Source organism: Cucurbita pepo, chromosome LG06 (genome assembly GCF_002806865.2).
Source record: "Cucurbita pepo subsp. pepo cultivar mu-cu-16 chromosome LG06, ASM280686v2, whole genome shotgun sequence".
In the NCBI taxonomy this organism is placed as follows: Eukaryota; Viridiplantae; Streptophyta; class Magnoliopsida; order Cucurbitales; family Cucurbitaceae; genus Cucurbita; species Cucurbita pepo.
The window spans coordinates 8,003,562-8,014,774 of NC_036643.1; the positions used below are offsets into that span (position 1 = coordinate 8,003,562).

At 37.6% G+C, this 11,213-nt stretch overlaps 2 protein-coding genes across 2 annotated transcripts; both read right to left on the reverse strand.

Annotated features, from left to right (window-relative positions):
- Nucleotides 1-858: 858 nt before the first annotated feature.
- LOC111796570 (RING-H2 finger protein ATL58-like) lies at nucleotides 859-4,202 on the reverse strand. Its single transcript, XM_023679245.1, has 3 exons — nucleotides 3,408-4,202; nucleotides 3,240-3,322; nucleotides 859-1,840 (listed from the first exon to the last, which is right to left on the reverse strand). The coding sequence occupies exons 1-3, from the start codon at nucleotides 3,594-3,596 to the stop codon at nucleotides 1,570-1,572; spliced, it is 543 nt and encodes a 180-aa protein (XP_023535013.1). The 5' UTR covers nucleotides 3,597-4,202; the 3' UTR covers nucleotides 859-1,569.
- A 2,239-nt stretch (nucleotides 4,203-6,441) lies between these two features.
- LOC111796551 (glycerophosphodiester phosphodiesterase GDPD4-like) lies at nucleotides 6,442-8,107 on the reverse strand. Its single transcript, XM_023679223.1, has 3 exons — nucleotides 7,645-8,107; nucleotides 7,101-7,228; nucleotides 6,442-6,834 (listed from the first exon to the last, which is right to left on the reverse strand). Exons 1-3 carry the CDS (start codon nucleotides 7,780-7,782, stop codon nucleotides 6,663-6,665), a joined length of 438 nt encoding a protein of 145 aa, XP_023534991.1. The 5' UTR covers nucleotides 7,783-8,107; the 3' UTR covers nucleotides 6,442-6,662.
- Nucleotides 8,108-11,213: the final 3,106 nt, after the last annotated feature.

Below are 11,213 nucleotides of genomic sequence, written 5' to 3' on the forward strand. Positions count from 1 at the left end.
TTCATACAACACTCAATTCGTCTGACTTAGTCCAAAGGCGTTCAAACAGTAGATCGACAACAACATATTCTTACGAGACTCTAATCCTACAGGTTAAATAGACATCTTTAATAAGTAGGCAACCATTCTTCTACTCTCTTTTTGGACTCTTTGGATTGAGAAAAACGACCCGTAAGGAAATGACTTCAAATTTTCTTTAGTAATTTATTCACTTCTTTTAAAATGTGTATATATATATATATATATATATGAGATTAAGTCAACCAGCATTTGTAATGTCTTTTGCCTATGAATATGGCTTTATTCATAATGCATATATATATACCCCAACTGTGGCTCAACTTAATGTCTTTTGCATATAAATATGACTCTATTCATAATGCATGGTGCACATATTATTCTCAAATTTTATTCCCCTCATTTTTTTTATTAGTGGTATTAAAAAAAAAAACTCAATGATCCGAAAAATTTGATCAATCCACTCCAACTCATATAATTTGGGTTGGAATATAAACTTATCCTAGTTCGGCTAAGTTCAAATAAATAAAAACTTCATAGATTGAGTTGGTTCGTGGATTCTCTTAAAACTTGATTGGGTTGAACCAAACCAACCCGAACTTGTTGTTGATTTTCAAAGAAACACACACATGGTTACTTACGATACAACTATATATACATATATTTATTTTATTTTTATTTAATTTGATTGATATTCTTTTGATTCTATATTCTCCAATAACTCTTAAAAATAATTTTTCGAGCATGTGTAACAATTAATACCTTGAATTTGAACGAAGATTCGGTATTTAATGTCCCAACATTCTCGATGATTGTGTTACTAGTTCCTTGCTTTTAAAAGTAAAAATTATTCTCACGTATTAACACAAGTCTTTTCAACATATTTTATCTTCACTCATATGCTTAACTTTGAGTCCGTATGATTGAGCTACCGAAAAGGAAGATGAACCATGTTGGTATAGGTAATAACTTTTAATTCTTTAAGTTTTTCTTAACCATCTTATTCTCAAGATTGCTCCCATTCGAATGCGGTCTCAGTTCATTCATGCAACAAAGAGAGAATCCTTCACCTTTCTGTTGTTGTGAGAGACGAGAAAGTCCACAGGCTACATTAGTAGAGGCAGCTTCTTGTTTCTATAATATGAATTCATAGATTATGCTCATGAACAAAGTCTTGGCACCGTAACTGTGAGATCCCACTTCTGTTGGAGAGGAGAACGAAGCATTCTTTATAAGAGTGTGAAAACCTCTCCCTATCAGACGCGTTTTGAGAACCTTGAGAAAAAGTCCAAAAGGGAAAGCCTAAAAAGTACAATATCTGTTAGAGGTGAGTCCCGAAGTGAGTCTGGACTGATCTTTTGATCGGTTGGAGATAGAACAATGTACGACATCTCTGTGCTAAAACACGGGTCGGTGGCATTGATAGTTCCCAATGGAACAGCCATTTACGTCGTCCTGATTTCTCCCTCGGATCGTCTTCTCTCGATGAAATATCCAAAGTTGCATCTCTTTTTAAATGATTCTTTCTCCTCGAAAACTCGAATTATGACTTCACACGGGAGGTGTTGTATGATGACAAGCTTGATTACTATGTTGAGGAGGTGCTTCTTCGCGACGTTGCTCATTTGTCGATTCGAGTCCCATCTCAATCTGGATATGCGGTGGTCGGGACGACGGAGAAAGGACAGAGAGACGGCAGAGTGGGCAGGTACTGTGGTTGGATAGCCAATGATCAATGCAGTCAAGGTGAAATACATGCCCACATGATGGTATCTTCTGAAGCTTATCTTCTGTTTGGTATTCCCCTAAACAGACTGAACATCTGCCATAAACAACAAACACATAAGGATTGCTCTCTCGAGACGAGGCCGAATAGAGAATTAACAGAAAAAAATAGCGATATTTTTCGATACTATCGGGAGGAATAGTCAAATTTGATGATTTTGACGCGTATGGTTTGGTATCCAAAGCCTAATTCGGTTTGAAGTTCATATATACACATTGTCACCGGCTCTTTTTCTTCGAAATTCATATTGACGAAATAGTAGCTTATGAGAGCTATCCTAACAAATGAACAAAAAGTCTTCAATGATACCCGACAGAAAATGAACCGAAAATTGGCAGAGTAGGCAACAATTTTTGGGGTTTGTCCAAAGCTATCGACCGTAACTCAATTTATTTGCCTAGTGCTATAAACAAACTAGTTAGGGTTTCGGTTTGAAGTTCATGTATATCGTGTCATAATGTAACAACCCGTAACAACCCAAGCCCACCGCTAGTAGATATTGTCCTCTATGAGCTTTCCTTTTCAGGCTTCCCCTCGAGGTTTTTAAAACGCGTCTGTTAGGGAGAGGTTTCCACACCGTTATAAAAGATGTTTCGTTCTCCTCCCCAACCGATGTGGGATATTGGGCTCAACGTCCTCGTTAGCACTCGTTCCCATCTCTAATCGATGTGGGATGCTCCAATCCACCCCCCTTCGAGACCCAACGTCCTTGCTGGCACACCGCCTCATGTCCACCCCCCTTCGGGGCTCAGCCTTCTCGTTGGCACATCACCTGGTGTCTGACTCTAATACCATTTGTAACAACTCAAATCCACCAGTAACCGATATTGTTTCTTTGGGATTTCCCTCAAAATTTTTAAAACGTGTCTGCTAGAGAAAGGTTTCCACACCCTTATAAAAGATGTTTCGTTCTCCTCCCCAACCGATGTGGGATCAGGGGTCCAGCATCCTCTCTAACATTCGTTCCCTTCTCTAATCGATGTGGGACTCCCCAATCCACCTCCCCTTAGGGGCCCAACATCCTTACTTGCACACTACCTCGTGTCCACCCCCTTCGAGGCTCAACCTCCTCGCTAACACATCACCCAGTGTCTGGCTGTAATACCGTTTGGAACAACCCAAGCCCACCGCTAACCGCTAACAGATATCATCCTCTTTGGACTTTCCCTTTCGGGCTTCCCCTCAAGATTCTTAAAACATGTCTATTAAAGAGAGGTTTCCACACCCTTATAAAGGATATTTCCTTCTCCTCCCCGAGAGATCTCACACATAACCTCTTTTTCTTCAAATATCATGTCCCAATACTATCAAGATACCGGAAACAAAAGATAGCTCTTCAAAACGTCCCTAAAACACGAACAAAAAAACGCTAATGGTACCTATAGAAATGCCCTTAAAGTACATAAAACAAACATAAGAAAACAAATCCACTCACAGCGTATCAGTAACAAAGAATGTTTCATTGTACACAATAATAGGAAGCATCTCCCTGAATTCCTTCTTCAACCCAACATCACACTGCTCAACCACAACAACAAAGAAACCTCAAAATCATTCATAATAAAAAACAAACCAAACAACACACACAAAGAGAAGTTCATACAGCAGATATGTTATTGTTCACTGCATCAGATGTTCGCATTCGAATAGAATTCCAATCCGCCCTTCGTCGACGAAGATAAAGAAGATAGAAAAGGAAAAGAAGAATGAAAGTGAAAAGAATTGGAACACAGAACACAAAAAACTGATAGAGTTTCAGTTCTGAAGATTGATCCAAATGATCATAGCCCATTTTCACAAAACCCCTCCTCCTAATCTGCTAGATCTTAAAACCCCAGATATAATTTGCAGTTTTGGTGAAAAAATCGAAGCAAGAACAGAGAAATTCAGCTAAATTAACACGAATCAGCAATGCCCAGATCCAGATTACAATGTACTCAACAGATCCAACAGCAAAATCAAGAAAAAAAGGAAGAACAATTGAGGGATTATCAGTTCATCTCAGAAAATACTTAATGATATCAAAACCCCAAATGAAAACAGGGGCGAGTAGCAGTTCATCTCAGAAAGTAAATTAAACATATCAAAACCCCAAATGAAAACAGGGGCGAGTAGCAGTTCATCTCAGAAAATAACTTAAAGATATCAAAACCCCAAATGAAGACAGGGGCGAGTAGCAGTTCATCTCAGAAAGTAAATTAAAGATATCAAAACCCCAAATCAAAACAAGGGCGAATAGCAGTTCATCTCAGAAAATAACTTAAAGACATCAAAACCCCCAAATGAAAACAGGGGCGAATCTGGACGAATTCAAGGATTTCAACGAGAGAGATACAATTAGATGAAATTAAGCGAACCCAAATAAGAACAAAATCAGTAGAAGAAGTAGCAATGAGGAAAGAACCTTGGAATGCAGAGCGAGTGAAGGAAGAGAGGGTTTAAGTATACGATTTTCCTCGTCTCCGTGTAATATTATAATGAAAACCTAAGGCATTGAAGATAAACATCATTTGTTTGAGAGGGTTTCCCAAATGAAATAGAAATATGGAAATTGTTTAAATATTTCAAGGAACTTCAATGGAAATGGAGGAATTTGTCACTTTGTTTGAGCAAATGATAGCTAAATTGAAATATCTGATCTTTTATATCGTTGAATATCGAAATCGATACACGTGGACCACAGACCCCACGAGATATTATAGATATTTCGAATCAATGCAATAAAAAAAATGTATGAAAATATGTTCGTATATCATTCTATAATCGTCTGAATTGAGATAGACGTGGATGTTTAGATATACAGATCCTACATTAATGGGAGATGAGAACGAAGTATTCTTTGTAAGGGTGTGGAAACCTCTCCCTAATAGAAATTTAAAAACCGTGAGGCTGACGACGATACGTAATGGGTCAAAGCGGACAATATCTGTTAGCGGTAGGCTTAAGCTGTTACAAATGGTATCATAAGTCAGACATCGGAACGATGTGCCAGCGAGAACGTTAGACCCCTAACAGGGTGGATTGTGAGATCCCACATCGGTTGCAGAGGGAACGAAGCATTCCGTATAAAGATGTGGAAACCTCTCCCTAACAGACGCATTTTAAAACCGTGAGACTGATGACGATATATAATAGGCCAAAGAGAACAATATCTATTAGCGGTGGGCTTATGCTGTTACAAATGGTATCAAAGCCAGACACCGGGACGATTTGCTAGTGAGGACGTTAGACTCCTAACGAGGTGGATTGTGAGATCCCACGTCGGTTGGAGAGGGAACGAAACATTCCTTATAAATGTGTGGAAACCTCTCCCTAACCGATGCATTTTAAAATCGTGAGACTGACGGTCATATGTAATAGATCAAAGCATACGAGCGTTTTTTAATTGGCGTTTGAGAGAAGACAAAAGAGATGTTTGGGTATATGCTTTCAATAGTCAGTTTATTCCCTCTTTGGTTAAACATTGCAGTGTGTGGAATGTTGATAAGATAATAATATTTATTATTGGATATTTTTAATTACTTTTTTTTATTTTTCGTCATGAAATATAAAACTTCAACTGCTAACTCCATGTTATTAAAAAAAAAGCACCTCTTTGGAATATATTTGAGACATGTTTCGTCCATATCTCCATCCTAGTATTTTTAAATAACATTATTCTTTGACTCCACGATCTCACCTAATTTTGTCTCGAAAACAATATTACCTTTCCATAATTTAAAATGTATATATTATTATGAGGCAAATGATTTGACTATCGTGACGGCCCAAACTCATTGCTAGCAGATATTGTCTATACTCTTATAAAGAATTTTATTCCGCTCTCCAACTAATGTAGGATCTCACAATCCACCCTCCTTGGGCCGTTCTCCAACTAATGAATCAATTGAACGCACTTCTAATATTTGTTCTACTTTTGGAAGACCCTGCATTATATCGTCAGATCGTGATTTTTCATATATAAATGTAACTAAGGTATCTCCTTCGTAAAGGATTTCTCCATAATGTCGATGAACAGTTGTTCCTGAAGTGGCCAAACAGTTGATCTTATTACTACATAAGTAGCCAAATAAAGCCAAAGGGGCCAAATTACTACATAATCACCAAATAACCAGTCACACCAAATGATGCAGTCAATACAGCTGTAACGAGGTTTTTTAAATCCACCAGTAATTAACACCATCATATTTGCCGACCATCAATGAACTGATCGGATTAACCAACCCAAGTTAGTTTCCGCCTGATTTTAGGTGTGGTCCATTTTTTACGGATCGGATTAACCAACCAAAGCTAGCTTCCACCCGATTTTAGGTGTGGTCCAAGCCCACCAATGACTGGCTTTATACCATTCGTAACCGCGCAAGCAAATATTGTCCTATTTAGGCTTTAACATGTCTATTTCACACTCTTATAAAAAGAATGTTTTGTTCCTCTCTCTAGCCAATCGGGATCTCACAACCATTAAGTTTTGAAAAAGTAATACAGATCCTTGTCCACTGAGCTATTATGGTCGGAGTGGTTCTTTTCGAAGAATTTGAACACGACCACCCATAGATTCTTGAAATTACTTGTCCAAATCAACATACTAATCCCTCAGTAGGCATGTCTATTGAAGAGAAACTAATGGGAAACAAATCTTAAATTTCAAATTTGTGTTCTTATTCTTATTATGAGATATATAATATTGTATATCTGAATAATCAAAGATTACCAGAGAGTATGCAACGCATCAACGAGGAACTATTTAGAAACAAATCAATATCTTCCACAGAAGATAAGAGGAACAATGAGGAAATTAAAGGGAAAAAGAACGAAAGAATAGCTTGTGTGTAGGAGTTGGAATGTTGAAGTACTTTGATTATCTTGATGGAAGTGAAAAACCATTCTCAAGGCATGTAGTTCTGATATCTTGCATTACACCTCCGAGTAGTGTCGGGTTGCTCGTAACGACAGCATCTACTCCCTCGACTAACATTCTTTTCATCGAATCGACATCATCAACCGTCCATGCATACACCTTTTTATCTCTCCTGTTGATCAAAACATGTCAACTTGATTCTACAATGCAAGCCAATTGGCTGCCCTCCAAACTTTTTTGTTTTCGAGTTTAANCCATTGGCAGACCTCCAAACTTTTTTGTTTTCCGAGTTTAATAACATAAAACGGACATAAAACGGTGGGTGATTNCAATTGGCTGCCCTCCAAACTTTTTTGTTTTCGAGTTTAATAACATAAAACGGACATAAAACGGTGGGTGATTCAAACCTCTAACTTTTGCATCGAATGGAAGCTATACCTGTGCATCATTCGCATAAGGTCTTCATCGATCAATGGATGATAGGCACCAACCACCTTGGCTCCTTTCATTCTCAGCAAGTTCGTTCTTTCACCTGTAGATGGGTCCATCATTACGATATACCCCACCTGCACGTAAAACATATGTGTTATATGAAACGTGCAAACTTTTGATTCTCTGACAGTTAAAAAGTCAAATCCACTACTTACAAATGAACGGTTAATAACGGAAAATCTATGTTTGACATTGAAAAATACCCAGGCACAATTAAAAGATTCAAGGACATTCAAATCCAGCTGCATGAACACAAGATAAATAATGCGGGATACCGAGCTCGCTCTATAAACTTTAATAACACAGCTCAATGACAAGAGTTTAGGAGCAGATCGTTAAAATAAACACAAATTACATCAAGTCAATGTCTTTTGATGATGTGAACTGAATGTAGAAGAGAGCACTCGGAAAAGTAAACTATCCACTAGGTTAAATAATGGTAAGTCAAAATAACTTGAGTAGTTGAATACTAAGACCAGTTTTCACTCACCTTCATATCCGATGATAATTTGATTATGTCCCTCACTAAGCTATCGCTCTTCGCCCATACGAGACAATTCTTACATTGTGTCTTCTCGACCTGAAATTTTTCCATGAACATTAGGCTACAAATATGAAGAAATTCCATGAGCCGAAATCAAACAAATGAGAAGGAAAACAAGGCAGTTTGCCTCTAAAACAATAACTTTGCACACTTGAATAAGGCAAGAGAGATACAATAACAATGCCAACAAATGAGACTACTCAGAAAGAAGAAAAATTAAAAGAAAGTATTCAGTTGTTGGTAATCGGGAATAAATAGATCACATAAAAGTAAAGTCTCTAGAAAAAGCTGTTGCGATTATTTGGAAACAAGGACATATTCTTGCCTGAAAATTCCCAGTCCCCTCTTCACATAATCTGGACACCAACTCACCAACTGACTCATTGAGAACCACCCTCTCCCTTACATCTTCGCACAATAATTTTCTATAAGTTTCTCAATGCAAGCACCAAAACAGCCCACAAGGACTAAACAAAAAAAAAACTTAATCGACCCAAAAGCCATCTGTTCCCCTGTACCTGTACTTTGAAGGGTCATAGAGCTTTAAGGTTGAGCAGTCTTAATTGAAAAACTGAATAGAAATGAAAAAGGACTCATGCACCACATCTTGAACAGATAGAGAATGGACATTGCACATAATAATAATGCCTCCAGAAGAACCCTATGCTGCTAATTCCTACCACTCCCAATGTATGTGTGTGTGTGTGTGTGTATTATATATATATACATATATAAAACTCATCTTAACGCTTCTAATCAATGAGACAGGACAAGCGGCCCTCTACCATTTTTATTTTCATTTACGAGCAGCTGATAGGTCTTAAATACTTACACTTCTTGTGTTTAATTCTCTTACATTTTCATTGACTAACGTGCTGACTTGTGGAAATTGAATTTAATTTGATTTTGGTGGGGAGAAACTCGGCTTAAAGGCATTTTAACTATCAACTTCCAAAACTCATCCTTCAACGGAAGAACCTAAAATTTGGGCAAAATTAGTTTTTCAAAGAGTCACATAAGTCTACGTATTCTCTCAAAAGAAAACCATAATGAGGTTTGTTCATAGCAGAAGTTTTGTATTCTTGAATGGATGGTAGGTTAAGGTCATGTTCAATAACTCCTTTCCATTAATAACTCCTTTCCATCCCTATGAAAAATGAGATGTCATTCAAAAATATTAAGAATTTTTGTTCATAAACCGTAAGTATATATCCACCGCATAAATAGATTGTTTTGTGATTCGCTATCTTTCTTGCATAATGGCACCGATTTAGAAATAGAGTCAAGTAGAGCATTCTTTCTTTTCTTCTTCTTCTTTTTTTTTTTTTTTTTTTTTTTTTTTTTTTTTTTTTTTTTTTTTTTTTTTTTTTTTTTTTTTTTTTTTTTTTTTNCCATCATCCAAGATTTTGTGAAGACCCGTCAACGCTAGGTAGTGAGAAAGTACCATTGGGTAAGGTCAAGGCTTAATTCGGCTCATTCCTTAACTTCATTATCCTTTAGGTTCCTACCGAGTTTCAAGTCCTAGAATTTGTTTATGTCTTTCCATGTTTCTTTAACCATGGCATTTTTGCATTGTGAGAGTCAATACAAAAGAGCATACCGTTGTCAATCCAAGGGTCAGTCCAGAAAGACGTGCTTTCTCCATCACCCACCCTATGGAGAATGCGGTACGTGATGAGGTTTTGGTGCTTTTTTATATACTTCCATGGCTCCTTTGCAGAAGGTGGAGGGGGATGGGGTTGATTTGTCCATGATGAAGGATTAAATTTAGTCTTTATAAGATTTCTCCACAATGCAGTGTCTTCATGGTAATATCTCCATACCTATTTGGCGAGGAGAGCTCTATTCTTATCCTTTAAAAAAAAAAAAATGCCGAGTCCTCCCTTATCTACAGGGAGGCTTACGGTATTCCATCGAATAAGGTGTAGGTCATCTTTCCACATATAGTTTATGAATAATCTTTATATTTCCGTATCCACTATCGGATGCATCTCAAATAGAGACATGTATTAAGTGGAAAGGTTGGACAAAGTGGCTTATATTAGGGTGAGCATTCTACCTTTGGAAGGGTAACATGATGAACAACTTGATAACATTCTTTCTATTTTTTCAATAATAGTCTTCCAAAAAAGAAGGATTTGGGGTTCCCATTTAAGGGCAATCCTAAGTAGGATTTGGGGTTCCCATTTAAGGGCAATCCTAAGTACATATTCGGACATGCACCCTTTTTACAAGTGTATTTGTGGACAAAGTCTTCGATATCCTTTGTACTATTATTGAGCCCATTATCTCTTTTTTTTTTAAGGTTGATGTTTTGTCCTGAGAATCTTTAGAAGATCTTCACTGTCTTATTTTTTATAGATGAGACATCTAACAATTAAAAAAAGATGATTGTGTCATTTGCAAACGGAAGGTGGTTGATACTTAAACCTTTGTTACCAACTTGAAAGCCCATCCTATTCTACTTGGTGAGTGAGCGACTAAGTCAATCAATTATCATTATGAAAAAAAAGGTGATAGTGGGTCCCCTTGTCGAAGACCCCGAGTAGCACAGATCTTCCCTCTTTGTCTTCCATTAATGATGATGGAGAAGTTTGTGGATGAAATGCAACATTTTATCCTCACTCGCCATTTTGAGCCGAAGTCTTTGCCTACAAAAATGTTTTTTTAGGAAGTCCGATTGACCTTGCTGAAGGCTTATTTCCATGTCAAATTTGATGGCCACACTTGTTTGTTTCCTCCTTTTTTTTATTCATCTATAATATCATCTTCCGTAAGGGATGCATCACGATTTGACGTCTCTATGCATGAACTAACACCAAGAGGGGTTAGGACCTACTTGTTACACATGGCTTAGTTGTCACTCATAGAGGGTTTCAGGAGTCATAGAGGGTTACTATTGAAGTTTTATCGGTGGTGCCTAGTGGGAGAGCCATGGCCTTTTTTACTATCTAGCCCGAGTGGTGTAGTGACAGGTAGTTTACTGTTCTACTCTGAAAAGGCGAAGTAACAAGTAGTTACTGGTCCTAAGACAGGTAGTTTTACTGTTCTAGCTCGAGGAGGGTACATAAGCATGTAGTTTTCTGTTCCAGCCTGAAAAGGCATAGTGACAAGTAGATTACTGATCTTAGAAACATGTAGATGTTGCCTGACACCACTAGGGAGAACCCACCAATTAGAGCTCAGTAGGTAGACATGCATGGAGTACAGCAAAAAGGCTCCTCTAGACTTATGAGTATTACCCTTGAGCCTTTCCATGGGCCACAGCGATTCAAGGCACACTTTGCACAAGACTAATGAAGGACCTAGACATACGTGAAACCTAGAGCCAAGAGAAAATAGAAAACTTGGCTGTGAACCTAAGAGAGATTGAGTACTCCTTAAACGAGGTATGCTAAGGGTTAGTAACACAATGACCTACACAGTTTGATACAGATGTTAAGCCATAAATTGGTTATCGCTAGGGATAGTTATGAACACATAGCCTAAGTTTCTTTGTATAGGATTAAGTCCGA

What these genes read in the sequence shown, in the direction of transcription:
- LOC111796570 (XM_023679245.1), bottom strand. Translation starts at nt 3,596, where the DNA reads ATGGGCTATGATCATTTGGATCAATCTTCAGAACTGAAACTCTATCAG. An exon ending in TGAACAATAACATATCTGCT is followed by an intron (nt 3,323 to 3,407) that starts GTATGAACTTCT and finishes GTGGTTGAGCAG; the next exon opens with TGTGATGTTGGGTTGAAGAA. An exon ending in TTCTTTGTTACTGATACGCT is followed by an intron (nt 1,841 to 3,239) that starts GTGAGTGGATTT and finishes TGTTTATGGCAG; the next exon opens with ATGTTCAGTCTGTTTAGGGG.
- LOC111796551 (XM_023679223.1), bottom strand. Translation starts at nt 7,782, where the DNA reads ATGGAATTTCTTCATATTTGTAGCCTAATGTTCATGGAAAAATTTCAG. An exon ending in AATTATCATCGGATATGAAG is followed by an intron (nt 7,229 to 7,644) that starts GTGAGTGAAAAC and finishes TTTTACGTGCAG; the next exon opens with GTGGGGTATATCGTAATGAT. An exon ending in CTTATGCGAATGATGCACAG is followed by an intron (nt 6,835 to 7,100) that starts GTATAGCTTCCA and finishes TTTGATCAACAG; the next exon opens with GAGAGATAAAAAGGTGTATG.